Consider the following 18647-nt stretch of genomic DNA (forward strand, 5'->3'; position numbering starts at 1 on the left):
CATTTATTCAAAAATTATATATTCAGTTCCCAAGAGTGTAATAAGCACCACGTGTACAATGATGAATAACATCCAGTTAGTAGTCTAACAGTGTTAGAAATAAATATTTCTCCCCAATAAAGTTGATGGTAGGGTTATGGGAGAGGTATGTTCTAAGCTGGCAGAAGTAGGAAAGACACAGAAAACTTCCTGGAAGAAATTATGGTTGAGCAGAGCTTAGAGGCTGAGGAGGAGCAGGTAAAATAAGAGAGGGGAGTCACTGAAGCAGAAGGTGTAGAAACCGCGTGTTGTGTCCAGATGACAGTAGATGGTCTGTGTTTTTGTAATGTAGAGGGCAAGGGATGGAGTATTGAGAAAGGAAGGTAGAGTGGTGGGCACACATTAGATCATGGAGGAGCTTGTATACCATGTTCATGAGCTCGGATTTGTCTTAGAGGAAACAGAGAAGTGACTTAGATCTTGCCTTTCAGTGGTAGGCCAAGGATACCAACTATGAGACTTTGAAGTGTTCTAGCAAGAAATGGTAATGGCAGTGGAATCAGAAATAGAAAAAGAGACAAATGAAAGAAACATGTAGGCCATAAAATCAGTAGGACTCGTTGATCGTTTTTGTGTTGGCAGCGAGAAAGAGAAAAGAGAAAGAGTCGAAGACAACTCTTAGTTTTGTAGCTTGGGGAAATCCTAGGAAAGATAGAGATTTCCTAACATTTTTTTAAATGTTTATTTATTTTTCAGAGAGAGACAGAGACAGGGCGTGACCAAGGGAGGGGCAGAGAGAAAGGGAGACAGACTCTGAAGCAGGCTGCAGGCTCTGAGCTGTCAGCACAGAGCCTGATGTGGGGCTCAAACTCATGAATCATTAGATCATGACCTGAGCCAAAGTTGGATGCTTAACCGAATGAGCCACCCAGGTACCCCAAGATTTCCTAACTTTGAAGCTTCCTATATTCATGAACTTCATTATGGATCTATGGAGTACTGTGTATATTCAGTGTATTATTAATTATTTCACTAAATTTAAGGGATATGTTCTTCATTCCAAAGTCACTAAAAAGAATTTCTAATTTGCATGAGAAATATAGATTTTTAATGGTTATGTTTTAAAAATATAAAAGGTCTTAATTTTATGGCTGAACAATGTATGCATATTGCCATAGATTTTATTTTCATAGTTTCCAATATTTTGAATTTAATTCTTATTCTTTTTTTTTCTCAAGTTTGAGAGAGAGTATGTGTGTGAACAGGGGAGGGACAGAGAGAAAAGGAGAGAGAATCCTAAGCACACTCCACGCTGTCAGTGCAGAGCCAGATGGGGGACTCCATCTCACGAACCCTGAGATCGTGACCTGAGCCGAAATCAGGGGTTGGAGGCTTAACCAACTGAGCCACCAAGGCACTCCTGTTTAATTCTTATTCTTAATTTGGTGACATTTGTCTTCTTTGCTATCTCAGCCTGACACTCTGATATGTTTAGTTTCCCTTACATGTGAATTCTGAATGCTTACAAAATATTTTTGTGTGTATGAAACAAAATGAGTACACTTGTTAAATTTCTGGAAGTTGGGTTATGGGTGTTTAGGTTCTTTGCTCTATCATTTTTCATATATTTGAAAATATCCATCATAGTTAAAAAAACATAGATTTTTTGATAAGTGTATAGATATAGACAGATTACATTTAGATAATTTGAATTATAATAATACTTTACTATGGAGAAGTAATTAATATTTTTCATAGTTCTCGAGCAAGGAATCAATTTTCAATGTGTTCACTTCAACTGAGTAAAATTTTAGAGCCTACTAGATATATGGTGGAGCTGGGCTATAATAAGGAATACAGAAATTACTGGCACTCACAAATCGCGTTAAAGGATTTGTACAATTGAACACTAAGGAATGGCTATCTCTGGAAGGACTAAGAATAGATCTGTCAGTGGTATTGAGATAGGCATTGAAGAGTCAGTAGGGAGTAAGACATCAGGTGCACAGCAATACGTGCACATGGGGAAAAATTTTAAAAACCTACCTTAGTGTGGAATATAGAATCACCGTTTTTAGCTGTGGGGGAATGGTGGTAAATAAGCTGAAAATTGAGTGAAGTTTTGGCCTTTTTCTGTTGAACACGATGTTTCCAGCAGAAGCTATTATGATTCCACCTTCCATTTAGATGTGGTATAGCTGGAATTGAGAGAGGAAGGTCAGGAGCAAGTCCAGAGCAAGGCAAGTCAGTAACATTACTCTTGTAATAATTCATATGAATATAGTAAGGACTTAAATTTGAGCAGTGATAGTGAAAAGGAGAATAAGGATTGATGGTAAGAGAGACAATATAGAGCTGATATTCATTGTACATGTAGATGAATTGGACCTGATGGGGAGACAGGACGCCAAGCTTCTGACTGTTAGAATGATATGGTAGTCAGAAATAAGGAGTTGAGTCAAAAAGAGAAGCTGGTTTTAGAGGGAAGATGTTTATCTGATGTTGATGCTGAGGGTAGAGTTTTGAACAAAACAGATAAAATTTCTAATCCCATAAAGCTTTGACTTTTGTAGTGGGGGAAAAGAAAAGAGGCAACAGTAAACAAGCTAATTTGAGAGTGATGGGTGGTAAGAAGAAATCAAATAGAATGATGTGTTCTTGAAGAGACACATCAAGAGTTTGAGAGATTGGGTAGTCAAGAATCTCTTTGGCAGAAAATACTGAGACAAAACCTAAATGGCAAGAAGGAGAGAGAGCTTTTCTAAATGAAGAGCTTGTGCAAATGCTGTGGGGTAGGACTGAGTTTGGTGTGTTCAGAGATACAAATACCAGTCTGTCTGTCTCGAGAATGGTGAGGAAAGGACATGAGGACAAGAAATGAGACAGAGAGGCCACCAGCAATCAGTTTGGGTGGGTCCTCATTGGCCTTGGCAAAGAGTCTGATTTCATTCTTGGTCAATACAAAGGCATCAAAGGATTTTAAGAAGCAAGGGGGTGGAGTGGAAGATTGTGTGTGTGACATGATCTGATAATTGAAGCCAGAGTTGTGGATGAGATGCCCAAGGGAGAGACTAAAGGAGAGAAACTTGGTAAGTTTCTGACTGCACTCAAACAGCAAAGCAGAAGGAGAAAGGTCAAAGAGGTAGGATGGGAAGCAATCTAGTGCTAATGTGCAGTCCCCAAGAGAGGAGAAAGTTTCAAAAAGGAGGGAGTTGTGTAATGAAGTCAAGCACCAAATGAGGCCAGGAAGTTGAAAAAGCACAATAATTAGATATCATTTTCCACACACAAAATGTTTTAGATTCAACTTTGATTATTTAGTGAGGGAATATATTTAGCCCAAGGCTGTTGCACCTCATGATGTATGACATAAATACTTGCATAGAAGGTAGATCTAATTTTTTTTTAATATGGGGAGTGGATCTGTACTTATGAATGCCAAGGGACCTCCTTTCAAATACATGTATTTCTGTTGTATTTTGTGTAAGGACTTCTTCCCGTTATTTCTGTTGATAGAGTAATTTCTATATTCTTCTATCTTATATAGGAACTTCTTACAGGACAATTCAAATGGAAAGGAAATGACAACCTAAAATCCTGTTGTCCATGCCAGGCACTGGACTAGGTATCAGTTATGCAGAAACGAATTAAGATAAGCACTTTCCTAAAGCTCTGAACTTGCTTTCTAGTGGGGAAGAAATAATAAACAAGAAAAGTAGAGAGCAATGGGAGATGATATCAGAGGCTGAGGTCCAGGATTTGGAGGTGAGAGGGCCTTCAGAAGAAGGGATGTCTGATGTCTGAAGAATGAGCAAGAGGTATGAAACCATGGCAATGTTGTGGGAAGTGTGATGGCCAGTTTGATGTGTCAACTTGGAAAAGCTGTGGTCCCTGGTTATTCAGTCAAACACTCACCTAGGCATTGCATGCCCTTCCTTCCTACCTTCTTTCCTTCCTTCCATCCGTTCCCAAAAGTGGCATCATTGTATGCAGATTGGCCAAAAACTTGCTTTACTTGCTTAACTAACTAATGGATGCCCTTCTAATTTAATACAGACAAATATGCTTCTTATTTTAATTGGAAAAACAGTTTTCTCTTAGAAGGATATATCATAAATAATTATTTAACCATTCCTCAGTTGATTGTTAGTTTTTCTCATTCAAATAATTCTCATCGAATAGTTAATTCCAGCTGCTTTTGTTGAAATATATCATGTATTTTTTAAAAATTCTTTTAAACATTTATTCATTTTTTGAGAGGCAGAGCGTGAATGGGGGAGAGACAGAAAGAGAGGGAGACACAGAATCCAAAGCAAGCTCTAGGCTCTGAGCTGCCAGCACAGAGCCCAACATGGGGCTCAAACCCACGAACTGCAAGATCATGACCTGAGCCTCAGGCACATGCTTAACTGACTGAGCCATCCAGGTGCCCGTCGTGTATTTTTTAATAAACAGTGCTGCAGTGAACATCTTTGTGTATGTGTGTATTATATATATATATGCATATATCCATACACACACACATACACACACACACACACACACTTATATACATACATATATGCCATTATGTCTGTAAAATGTAAAGTTCCAAGAAGTGGGATAACCTATTTGGATGTGTGCAGAGATTAAATTTTTATTTATACTGTCAATTTTTCTCTACCATGGTGCAAATTTACACTATAGCCGGTATATGCAAATGCACATTTCCTCAACTCCTCATCAGTCATTCACTGTTTTTTTTTTAATTTTTTTTTTTCAACGCTTATTTATTTTTTTGGGGACAGAGAGAGACAGAGCATGAACGGGGGAGGGGCAGAGAGAGAGGGAGACAGAATCGGAAACAGGCTCCAGGCTCCGAGCCATCAGCCCAGAGCCTGATGCGGGGCTCGAACTCACGGACCGCGAGATCGTGACCTGGCTGAAGTCGGACGCTTAACCGACTGTGCCACCCAGGCGCCCCAGTCATTCACTGTTTTTTAGCTAATCTGATAAGCAAAAATAAACTTACCACCTGGTTTTATGTTGTCTTTATTAAATTATTTGAAAAAGGGAGTAAAGGTATTTTTGAAAAAATTTTCTATGAGCATGGTATAGACTACATGGCAGAAGTAAAAACTGTAGGCAGGAAAACACTTGGAAGGATTTTATATTAGTAAAATTGAGAGATTATAAAGACTTAAACTGGGGCAGAAGGAGGTGCCTCTGTTTCACAGGTAAGTGTGTCGCCAATATCATGTTGACTTCATGTCACCGTTAATCATATATCAGCATGATTTTGCAAGTATTTCTTTAAAAGAAGAAAAAGGAAAGTTTTTTTTTTCTTTTGGAGTTAGAATCGTGCAGTACCTCCAAATTGTGTAATACATTTAAGGCATTATATATTCAGCTACTTAAATTTAAATGATGAATCCATCAATATGTTGCATGAAGTATAGACCGTAGTCTTTGTCTTCCAAAGGATATTTTAATCAAAATATTAAAAATAAGCTGGAGTCTCATTCAGATAGTTAATTTCAGCTGCCTTTTGTTGTAATATATCATGAATTATCTCTCTGATGGATGGGCAGCCAAATGCAGATAAAATTAGCTTTGCAGTCATTCATTTTAAATTGCTCTTGAATCATTTGGAAGTAAATTCCATTTCAGAAGAATACGCTTCAGGTCTCAGACAAAGAGATAATAGTCCTATATTTTATGATATAAGCAATAATAGTTTAAGTCTTATGATTCAGAAATATAGAAACTTATGTATTAAGTTGATGAAAATTAAGGCTTGATACATAGCAATAAAACCAGCAACCTAAGCTTCCTAGATTGATGTTCATAGCATAATATTTTCCTGTCAAGATTTAGGTGGAATGAAAGTCTATAAAAATAATACATGGTACAAAGCTTTCTCTTCTTGTGTATAAATGAAAAAACAAAGGCTATATGAGATAACAGAAAAGGAAATATTGAGATTTACCTGATATCAAGATAAAAATGGCGATATCATTATTGAGTAATGAGAGAGTGGAAAATTAAGTGTTAGAGAAGGTTAAAATGAATAATAACCTTACATCTAAATTGAAATGGCAATTATAGCTTTAAGTTAATAGTGAATTCAATGCACAGAATAAAAACAACTGTGGAAATTTTATTTTGTTAATTTGAATAAACTACATGCAGAAAACTTGTTTAGCAATTTTATTAATCAAGTCATATGGCCCAAATTTCATAATGCCATCAATATCAGCAACTGAGGTGTGCCTTTATACAACCTATAATAATTTGGGATAACTGTGGCATGTTGCCAGAAATAAGTTCATTGTCTGAAGTTGTTATTCACAAATTGAGTTCCCATTATCTCCCTGAAGACTTCAGGGTTCTTTGGATATTTATATTAAAAAAAAAAGTAGTAATAGGATGCACTCACTGATCTCCCTGCTGAAAAGACAAACTGTTCTTTTATAGCTTCCAGTTTTGTAGCATGACCTTAATAGTATCAGAAAGCTAGTTTATTTGTATAGTAAAATGAATTGCATGTCAGCAACTGATCTCAGTAAACAGTCTACCAACTCAAGGTAGAATCTCAAACCTTGTTATCCCCATGTATTAAATTTTAAAATCTCAAACCTTACTTTTCCCTTGTATTAAACAGTCTTCTAGTGCCCTGGAAGATTTAGCTTCAGTGTGGCAGAGATTTGACTTGTTTTGGGTCAGGCCTATGAATGGGCACTGGAGTAATCCAAAGGGAAAGCCATGAGCAAATACAGCCGCATGCTTTCCCTTGTGCTCCACTGCAAACACATTTGCTCGCAGACTTCTTTGGAGACTGAGTTTCTGTCTCTGGAAAGCCATGATTCTTCTAGAAAACATCTAATCACGATAAGAAGCTGGAAAGTAGCAAATGAGTTCTAAAACAAATATCCATTAATAAAGACAAAGTCTTAATTCTCAGATTTTCCATGAGGTGGAATGCTCGGTTAACTGACATTTGTAGACAAGACCAACTTTGTGGGTATGTGACCTGTGCTGTCACACAGGACTCTTGGTTGGATGCTCATCTGCCATTGTTTCAGAATTCTTAATATATTTTTAATGAGGATGCCCAAATTTCCACTCTGCACCAGGCCACACAAATTTTGTAGCCAGTCCTGTTTGTAGATCTTACTATTGTTACAACCTCTTGTATTGTTAATTAATTTGAGACACTGTAAACTCTAAAATACTTTGTGAATCTGGGGCACCTGGGTGGCTCAGTCGGTGAAGTGTCTGACTTTGGCTCAGGTCATGATCTCATGGTCCCTGAGTTTTAGACCCGCGTCAGGCTCTGTGCTGACAGCTCAGAGCCTGCAGCCTGCTTTGGATTCTGTGTCTCCTCTCTCTCTGCTCTTTCCCGTCTTGCACTCTGTCTCCCTCTCTGTCTCAAAAATAAATAAAACAATAAAAAAAATGCCTTGTGAATCTTTTCTGAATGATCGCAGGTGCCATTTATACAATATTTATGCTTTTATAAGATTTTTATTGACCTCCTACAATGTGCCTGGCATTATGCTAGACTTAATGGAAAATAAAAAATGAAAATGACAGTAACTCCTGCCTTCAGAGGAGCTCTCATTGTAGTGTTAAGCATTTGTTATATATTTCTGGCTTTGAAAATTGGTAATAATTGCATAAAACTGGTGGCCAAAACTGAAAAGTAGGTTTCTCCATATGTGTGCAAGGCAAATGCATACATGATCCAGAGGAGCTAAGTTTTCATGAAGAGGTATTTGTAGATGGTCATTTACCAACGATCATTTTTCCCTTGTAAAATACACATGGTATTTGGAGATGGTCACTTTTTCCTTGTAAAATACACATGGTATTTGAAGATGGTCATTTTTTCCTTATTAAATACACATGATATTTGGAAATGATTACTTTTTTCCTTGTAAAATACACATGGCATTTGAAGATGGTCATTTATTTTTTCCTTGTTATATACATATAGATGTAACCATGCCGGATATTTAAATACTCAGAAGTTTTCTTTTATAATTTTGGTTGAAGAAAATTGGCTCACTTGTTTGATTTTCAAAACTTAGTCTAGAAAAAATATTTAAAAAGAGATTTCATAAAAAGACAATTTCTGAAATTAATCCTCATACTTACCATTTTTTGCCTGGACCAAAGAAAGTATTGTCTTAGCATTCTCAACCCAATGCTAGAGAGGTTGTTATCTGGACCAATTTCCATGGTTGGGCATGGTATCCAGGCCACTTGCTGCAAATGCAGAAGAGGAGAATTTCCCAGCAGCTTGTGAACCCACAGATAATCAGTCCATTCCCATTTTGTCAAATCTACCCCATTCTATATATCTTACTGGCTCAGAGTCTTGAAAATTATCTTTAGAAATTCCATTCCCATCTCCAGAATTAAGCACTAAGAGTAATGTACTATATTGCCTGATGTGAATTTATCTAGGCATGGACTTAAACACCATATGTGTATTATAAGAAATAGTAACAACCTTATATGATATTGCTGGTTAAGGCATCTCCCTAGGTCAAATTTAAGAGATAGGGTTTTTGTAGTAAGTACAATGATATGTAAAAGAAACACTGAATTTAACACATAATGAAAATGTTTCAAATGATGGAAATCTTTCCTATTGTTATAAAATACAGTAAGTGTTATGTAACAAACACCTTTAAAAAAATCAACACTTTATGAAACTTCAAACCAAGTCATAGGATTATTTCACTTTGTTAGTAGTTATCCTCTTGTCTTAAAACACAGAATTAAGCAAATACAAAATTAGGTTGTCCATACATTTTTTAAATACATGATTACTATTTTTTCCAGCATTTCACAGAGCCCCTTTTGAGTTGAAAACATATGTGTGACTTTCTCAACTTCCATTAGTCTTCCCAGTAGTTTACAATAAAATAATCAGAAGGAAGAAATACACGCTTTTGGCAAGGAAGGGTAATCAATTTTTAGTGCCTATCTTTCTGTAGGATGTGAATACATAAGTACTTTGCTACATGATTGAATAAGGTAAGGTAGTAAACAGTCATCTGATATTTCACAATCATCATTCCTTCTAAAGGAACAATCTCACTTTCTGAGACAATAACTGAATGAAAACCTTTTTGTATTTTGCAAACCTAAATAAAAGTATTTCTATAAAATACATATACATTTTTGCATGTGTATACAGTTTTTTTACTGTTTGTATGTGTACACAATTAGTTTTTACTATTGGTGTATACACTTTTTGTATTCATCAATAGTAAAAAAAGAAAATGAATTGATCCTCTGCCTTCATGAATAATAATTAAAAACAACAGCTAACATTTTACAGAATTTGAGTTTGATATTTTGTGGCATTCTGTTGATAATCAGAACTGTCCATCATCAACATATAACAATAAGATCATTGGGGGAAAAAATGAAATAAGAGAATAAGGCCTTCAAGATATCAGCTTTATGTTGATGAATCTGTCAATACCTCAGTTCCCTATTCCTTTGCCTTTCTGAACTGTTTATTTAAGCAGTCTTGAGTGTTCTTGCATATTGACTACAGAAGCTGAAATTGATGGAAACAAGGTTATTCTTTAGTTAACTGACAGTTTGGATCCTTGATGTTCAACAATGGAAAAACCAGAAATGATGCCCTGCCAGAAGAAAGCAAATGAAGGCAGGAAAGTGAGAAAGAAAGCTAGCTATAGGATGCATCATTTACATACCAGTGTCAGAAATTTAAAATTGTGAAGAGCTTTGAAAGCTAGTTGTGTCTGTGATGTAAGCAAAGCCAGTTTTCATTGCACAACATATTGGCAGAGATCAAACATGGTTACTATTTGACAGCTACCCATGACCTAGATGAGAAAAGCTCCAGGCCAGGTTTCTTAACAGACAAATGTCCATTTTACTAATGGCCTTCATGCAAAATAGGGCAACACCAGAATGAGTTATAAAATGAGTTTCAAGGTGACATATGAACAACCATTGGATATATGTACTTTCAAAACCTTTTAATTTTGAGGGGCACCTGGGTGGCTCAGTCAGTTGAGCATCCAACTTCACTTCAGCTCAGGCCATGATCTCACAGTCATGAGTTTGATCCCCATGTTGGGCTCTGTGCTGACAGCTCAGAGCCTGGAGCCTGCTTTGGATTCTGTGTCTCCCTCTTTCTCTGCCCCTCCCCCACTCATTCTCTCTCTCTCTCTCTCTCTCTCTCTCTCTCTCTCTCTCTCTCTCTCTCCCCCTCCCCCCCATCAAAAAGATAAATATTAAAAGAAAAAATTGTAAAAACTTTTAATTTTGACCTCACAGTGTTAACCTGAAATATTATCCTAGGGTGCTTAATCAACTTAAGGAATTAATAATAGTTTTTCTCTCCACTATCTGTCACAGGAAGAAAAATATCAGGTCTGACTTATTTTCAGTGTATTGGAAAGACTCTTTTTACCTTGACTTTTGTGAAATATGATAATAGGGTTTTTAATGGCACTTTTATTTTTTTTCTATTTTTATTTGGAATCATACAGAACCCAAATTATGAAAAACATACCTCAAAGTGGGTAAATATCTTAAGTGGTTTGGGGGTTTTGTTTCTTCAGTGGTGTTGAAATAGCAGGGTGGGAGCAATATATTTAACAATTTTCTGTGCTATAAAAAAAAATGAGACCATTGACTATTGTTCTTCACGATAATAACTCAGTAATATTCTAATGAGGACAGGTTTAGCTAGTCATTTAATACATCTGATACTGGAGGTATAGTTTCTAAATAAGACCAAACAGAATTGCTAGACTCTGGGCTCTACTGTATTGGCTGGGCTCCACTCTGTCAGCCTATTGGCTGCTTTCCGGAGCTGAGAATAATCCTGAGTTCAACAAATAGTTTTGGTTGAATGAACGAATTCATTTGAAAGACTATGTCATGCAGTGGCACCTTTGAATCTGAACTTAAAGATCACTAATTCAGGTTCCTAGTATTTCTTCTCAGCTCCTTGCAAAGAATTTTAAGGTTTGCCTAGGAGCCTTATATTTTTCAATGTTTCAAAAGAAACAAATGTTTCTTTTTTTTTTATTTTTTAATGTTTATTTATATTTAAGAGAGAGAGAGAGAGAGCGCACAAGCAGGGGAAGGGCAGAGAGTGAGGGAGACTGAATCTGAAGCAGGCTCCAGGCTCCAACCTGTCAGCACAAAGCCCGACACGGGGCTTGAACTCATGAGCCATGAGATCATGACCTGAGCCGAAGTCGGAGGCTTAACCGACTGAGCCACCCAGGCATCCCAAATGAATTTTTCTAATGCAATTGCTTCTGCTTTTGTCAGCTCTCAAGGAGAAGGAACACTGTGTGATGGGAGGTGTAGTACTACATTGGGAGGATTACATTTTCTGAGTGAGACAAACCTGAGTTCTGATCCCAGTTCTGCTATTTACAAACTACCTGCATGCTCAAGGCATTATATTTACCCTTCCTGATGTTGAGTTTTTTCATGTGCAGAAATTAGAATAATAATGTAAATCATTAACTGAGCAACAAGTCTATAGAACTAACATACTGCCTGATGCATAGCAGGCGCTCAGGTACCTAATTAAGTCATTTATGAGTCACTATTTTTAAATGAATAGCAAGTAAATGGCAAGTGACTACAATGATTTGAATGTTTTCTACTTTCTTCTTGTTTTACCAGATGATGACTTTTTTCACGAACTCCCAGAAACCTTTCCATCCGATCCACCTGAGCCTCTACCACATTTTCTTATTGAGCCTGAAGAAGCTTATATTGTGAAGAATAAGCCTGTGAACCTGTATTGTAAAGCCAGCCCCGCCACCCAGATCTACTTCAAGTGCAATAGTGAATGGGTTCATCAGAAGGACCACATAGTAGATGAGAGAGTAGACGAAACCTCTGGTGAGTTTTCCACTGCATTTGAACCACTGTTCAGGATGTACTTACTAACTACTTGGGCGTGTTGTCATACTGTGCTTTCACTTGTGAGAATGAAAATGGAGTTACTATCCTTTGGCAAAAGTTTTGAATCAGTTTGGGTGGGATTTGGTGGTCTTGTTCCATGCACTGAAAAACAAAAGGATGTGGATACATCTTGACTTGATGCGTAATGGACATAGTTCATGATTAAAAAGATAAATGAGGAAAACAAGTAGACCTGATGGATGCAAATGCCCTAGCAAAACATGAGTTTTACTTGTGTGTCAATTCTGGTGTCATGTCTAAATATCCCAGGATTGGGGAATATGTTCAACTAAGGATAAGTTTGTAATATTTGTTTACATGACTATCAAGTCTTAATTCACATACATAATTTCCCTTTATATTTTTAAACAACTTGCAAACGTTGCACCTTTGAAGTATCCTGTATCCTTAACTTACATCTAAAAAATAAATCCTCAGTCAGTTAAGCATCCAATTCTTGATTTTGGTTCAGGTCATGATTCCAGTGTCGTGGGATCAAGCCCTGCCCTGGGCTCAGTGCTTAGTGTGAAACCTGCTTAAGATTCTCTTTCCTTCTGCCCCTCTCCCCTACTCATGCTTGTGTGCGCTCTCTCTCTCTCTCTAAAATACATACATACATAGAAATAAATCCTAATTATCTAACTCTTGGGTAAAGTTAAATTGAGAGTGATTGAGAATAGTGATAGTGTGGGATCCAGGAAGAAGTGAAGTGGTAAGGATAGCCACCATCTGGGTGAGTCTTGATTAGAATACCTTTGTTCTTGGCATGGTGAAAACACCTGACTTTGTTGCTCTATAAATGTTATCCCTAACAGTAAAATACTAAAGGCATAGACACGATAAAGGAGATTTTTAATAACCTGTGGGATTCAGATTGGCTAAAAAGGAAACTTTCTTGATAGCAATTTTTTTTTCTTGATAGCAATTTTTTACTCCACCATGGGTGACTTAAGATAGTTGCAGAATCTCCTAGAGTTATTTTAAATTGGAAAGATATATATCTTTGTACAGTGGTTTAAGTGCTTTTGTTCCCTAGCAGTGAGAATAACAATTTGAACTTTCAGATCCATTCTAGATCTATGATTTTATAATATTAAGACATGCATTTGAAATATTAAGAATTCACTGATCAACATTTCCAAGCCAAATAGTGATAAATATTACAAAAGTGAAACCATTTACATATCTTTATTTTCTTTCATAAATAACTCTACTTACCAAAATAGATACATGTTTTCAAAATCCGAATTGTAATTGATTCATATTTGTGTACAGATGTCAGATTAACCAAAGGCGAGCAGATACCAGCCCTTGAGGGACAACTGTGTTCCCTATCTCTAACAACATGAAGGGATAGTGAGGTGATGGGACATAAAGAAATGGAGCAGACTGTGACAGGACAGAGAAAAGGCATCTTTTAGAAAAGCAGGTTGTGCATATATTGATATAACATAAAGGGTCTTAGAAAATCAGGTGGCAGCTTTACATAACTGTTTGTCAATTTGTGAATCAATATGCTCGCCGCATGCCATCTGATGGCTGTAGAAATAACTGGGTATCCAACTGTATGGTGGCTTTACTTCAGGGAATTGTCCCGCCTCTCATTCTAATTACTCAGAAAATAACTCCACCAGATGTCTACAAAATCTCAAGTGAATTAGTTTTATTTGTTTCAGCTCATTTACTTGTAAAGATTTCAAACACACAAGTTTGAATGGTAAGAGGAAAAAGAAAGACATCACAAAAGCTGAGATGAAAGTCACAAACCTGTTTAGGCTTGTCTTTACTAAATTAATGAAAATGCCTCTATAGGAAGAGTAGGAATAAAACCAAAACTGCTCTGATATTGAGCTCTTGTGCCAGCTTCATGCTGTGATGGTGATACATATGTGTGCGTGTGTGGGTGTATATATTTTAGTAAGACGTTTTCTTCTTAAAACATTGTATTTGTTATTATTTCCACATAAAAGTAATTAGTATTGCATATACCAGTTATTAAAAATATCTTCTAAAGCAGTTTATAAATGGAAATATGTGGCATGTTTTCATTCGAATTCAGGACGGGACAGATGAGAGCTAAAGACAGAAATGGCAGCTGTGAGGGGTGCCTGGGTGGCTCAGTCGGTTAAGCCTCCGACTTCAGCTCAGGTCATGATCTCGCGGTTCGTGGGTTCGAGCCCCGGGTCGGGCTCTGTACTGACAGCTTGGAGCCTGAAGCTGCTTCGGATTCTGTGTATCCCTCCCTCTCTGTCCCTCCCCTGTGTGTGCGCAGTCTCTATCACGTGCTTAGAAAAAAATAAACATTAAAATACATTTTTTTTAAAAAAATGGCAGCTGCTAGACTTACACATCTCTCAGATTGATAGTTGGAATGAAATGCCATAGACCTTGCTGTCTTTCATGTTCATCCAGAACTTTACAAGAAAACCAGCATTGAGACAGTGGATTACCTTTAAAGTTAGGAAAAAGATAAAGATGCCCTTGGACACCGTATTATTTGGCATGCTCTTAACATACGAACCTGTGCAAATAGACAAGACAAATGATTGAAAAATATAAAAATTGTAGAGAAAGTGGGAAAATAATCATTTTTTGACAGATCATCTGGTTTTGTATATCTGGAAAACATGCATTTTTAAGTAAAAAGTTGAAAAAAATATCAAGAGAATACAGAAAAGCAGCTGATAAAAGATTCATATAACCTTCAACTTTTCTTAGTATATCTGGCCAGTTCAAATTATAATGGAATAAAAGATAACATTTACAATAACAACATAAAAGAAAATATGTGTGTATAAAGCTAACAAAAATTTGCAGAGTTTTAGAAAGAAAGCCTTTAAATTCTACTCAGAGTAGGAAAAATACCATGATTAAATAAATGGAAAGACATGTCTTGTTCTTGGATAGAAAAGCAATATTTTTTGAATGTTTGCTATTTATAAATGAATCCTAAGATTACCAATGTCGTATGAAAAGTAATTTGTAAAAATAACTGGAAGAGTTCTGAAATAGTATTATAATGAGGGAACCCCAACTCTTTGCAAATATAAAACTAAAGAAATTAAGAGTTTGAGCTGAACAGAAAATAAGACCTACAGATTAATAGATTAAAATAGAGACCAGGAAATTCTCAGTTAAGGCATTTTACAATGTGTTAACGTGTAACACAAGGTGGGCAGTTGGAAACTGAATGAATGAATGAATGCATGCATGCATGATTGAATGAATCTTGGATTTTATCTCATTAATTAGAATACAATAAGTTCTTGATGTTAGGGCTTAATGTTATCATCATCATCACCACCACCACCATCATCGTCATTAACATCATTAGGAGAAAATTTTGGCAATTGTTTGGATGGTTGGTTGGTTGGTTGGTTGGTTTCAGTAGTGGGCAAAAGTCTTTTTAATAAAGGCAAAATTAAGAAATCATATAAGAAAGCTTTCTGATTTTGAATATCCAAAGCAAGAAAACCACAAAGCTGAGGGACAAGCACACACACTTGATTATATCTGTGGACGGATATATACATATATATATATATTTTTTTTTTTTAACGTTTATTTTTGAGACAGAGAGAGACAGAGCATGAACGGGGGAGGGGCAGAGAGAGAGGGAGACACAGAATCGGAAGCAGGCTCCAGGCTCTGAGCCATCAGCCCAGAGCCCGACGCGGGGCTTGAACTCACAGACCGCGAGATTGTGACCTGAGCTGAAGGTGGACGCTTAACCAACTGAGCCACCCAGGCGCCCTGTCTGTGGACATATATTAATCAAAGAGCTAATTTAACTAACATGTTACTGGTTCTTAAAGTATATTTAAGAAAAATATCAGCAACCCAAATGGAAAATTGGGGAGAGGTTGAACAGGAGTATATAGTAAAGGAAATGCAAGTTGGTAAATAAGCATCTAAGATGGTGTCAAGATCAAAACAGTATTGAGTGTTGATAAAGGAATGGGATAGGGAATATTTCATCCTTTATTAATGAGGTTGCAAATTGGTACAGTCTTTTGGATTTTACCAGGCCAATTTGAAGATACCTACCAATATTTAAATGTATATACCCTTTTATTTGGTAATTACAAATTTCAGATTTAAAAATAAAATTCCAAATGAGCACAAAGACTGAAATGCAAGGTTGTTCATTGCACCCCTATTGCAGAGGCATACTGAGAACTGTTCATCCCTACATGGACTACTGTGATTTTTTTTTTTAAATAATGAGCTTTCTCCATACGTGAAGCTGTAGAAAAATCTCTCACATAAAATTTGAAGTGAAAACCAGAGTACAGAATACTGTATGTAATATGTCCTCATTATGTAAAGGATGCACATATATTTGTCTATGCATTGGCATGTTTTGGAGAAATATATAATAAGCAGTTGACAGCTCAAAATCTGGGGTGATAGGAGATTTCTTTTATAGTTTGTTTTCTTCAATCCCATGAATGTGTTATTTTCATAATAAATAATGAAACCTGAAAAAAAAACTGCAAACCATTTTATTGCATCTCTTCGCCTGTTATCATAAATCTCCAATCTGTACAAGTATTGTGGGAATATTTGTAGGCTTCTTATATTAGAGCTCTTTGCTTTTCTGTGAGATCAGAAGCATTATAAATGGAATTGAAATTGAAATGCTTAGTTTGGGGGACTTTTTTCCCTGAAGTTGGATTTACCTGGAACTTTGGTTCTCAAATCTTCACTTAATGTAGTCTGACTATAGTCCTATGGGGGGGGTTAGTGGTGCTTAATAGCAAGGAATGTTAGAATACATCAAGTCTTGAAATATATTACAAATCAGAGAAATGTCTTGGCATTTAAAAGATCAAACTGGTTCTCAGATGATATAAGAGGGAGAGAAGTCACTGCAAATGAGTTTGTTTTTATAGATAACTCTGCCTTAGAATAATAATATTTGGAAGCATGTTTAGTGGAATCAGATACATTGCCTTCCAACTAAGAAAAACCAACCACATTCAATAAAATCCCCATCACAGGTAACTTCACATTGAGAAACTACAAAACAATAATCCTGAAAAAAAGAACAAAATTTCTTCTCCAACTTACAATATTCTTCCTTTTAAATTATGAAGGCATTAAATAGACTCTCCAGTTCTGAAACTTGAAGCAAACAATTATTTGTACTCGCTGAGCAAGGCTACCCCACTGATGATAAAATGTACTGATTAAAGATCATTTATTATGGTTAATGTTTCCCTTCCTTCACTTAAACCACATTTGCATTTCTTGCAAATATGTAATATAAGAAACAGAAAAGTGGAAAGCAGTATATATTAAGTGGTTTAGAAAATTTCAATAGTCAGAAGCTCTTGATTAGTAATAAGTATCTGTTCTATCAGAATTTCTTAGAAATTTTGATCTGCTCAAAATTGTATGGTTACATTTTTAAGAAAAAACCAGGCTTGGATGCTTTCTATTTACTTGAAGTCTTTTCAACCCTTGTTTCCATGGTACCTAAGATATACCATCGAAAAGCAAATATTTCTCATCTACAAAAAAGCAGGGGAGTTTAGAAAACCTTGGTTGGTTTGAAATTTTAATAATTCCCAAGATTTTCCCTTTTCCTCTTCAATTATATTCTCACATTAGCACAGTATTATCAGCAGGACCAACACAACAATGATAAAAATTTCCAAGCTTTATATTGAACACCTTACATGTATTACGTTATTTAGATATCACAATAACCTTATGAGATCATTTGTTGGCTTCTTTTATAAATGGGAATACTGAGGTTCCGCAAGATAAAGAAACTAATGAGCCCCAAATCACATAGCTAGGAGATGGCAGAGCAAGGATATAAACCCAGGGCTGTCTGATTCCAAACCTTTGCTCTTGTCCTTGTGCCCAGTAGCGTCTCCCTAAATTCTGCCATAACTACCAAACACAGAACAGTTTGTCTAAAAAACATCTGTGAATACATGTTTCCATTTTCTTCAGAAAAGAAAATCCAGTACAGAAGGTCTGCTAGACATTTATCTTCCATGCCTTCTCCTGCCTTCCTTGCCCATGTCAGATTTTCTGTATCTAAGACCTTTCTCATTCTTTAATGGAATAACTTGAACCAGTGCTTAGGATTTGATTCTTTTTATTCTTGAAGGTCTTCAATATTTTGCCAGTTAGCAAAAAGGAGAGCCTTAACAGAAAAAAAAGAAACTGATGAAGAGAAGCTATAACGGGGCACTAATTTAAGTGAATTTGTCTTTACTCCAAAAGGAGCTTTTACAAATATGCACTGCTCACTCAGGTCCCCATCTGTTGCAAAAGTGGCACAATTGAATTTTTTTTCTCCTCTTGTATTCTTATTTCAGATGCCTCTTCTCTCCATCCTGTCACCAAAAATAGAAATGTCAGCTTTATCCCTTACTCCAGCAGCCAAAGTGATCATTAGCTACTGCCAGTTCCTTCTCAGAATTCTCCCACAAAACATCCTTCTGTTTTTAATTCTCACTGTTAACTCTCCCAGTATATATAGACCTTTATCATATACCTCTTAGTATTTAGGTAACTTCCAACACCTGTTTGGTGTCAGCCTTTTTCCTCAGCAAACCATTCTTCAGTTCGTCACAGGCCTAAAGCACAGATCCAAGTGATTATACCACACCATTTCTTAAAATATATGATGGTTTTCCTATGTCCGTGGATTGAAGCTCATCTTCTTTGGTCTTATATTCAAA

At 36.3% G+C, this 18647-nt stretch overlaps 1 protein-coding gene across 2 annotated transcripts in view; it reads left to right on the plus strand.

Moving 5' to 3' along the window:
* The window catches only part of UNC5C (unc-5 netrin receptor C), a 351607-nt gene that overhangs the window by 190125 nt on the left and 142835 nt on the right, over positions 1–18647 (plus strand). For both annotated transcript variants that reach the window (XM_047856492.1, XM_047856493.1), the window contains exon 2: positions 11659–11880. In XM_047856492.1, coding sequence (XP_047712448.1) covers positions 11659–11880 — 222 coding nt within the window. The remainder of the gene's footprint in view (positions 1–11658; positions 11881–18647) is intronic.

The sequence above is a fragment of the Prionailurus viverrinus genome, chromosome B1 (assembly GCF_022837055.1).
Source record: "Prionailurus viverrinus isolate Anna chromosome B1, UM_Priviv_1.0, whole genome shotgun sequence".
Lineage (NCBI taxonomy): Eukaryota > Metazoa > Chordata > Mammalia > Carnivora > Felidae > Prionailurus > Prionailurus viverrinus.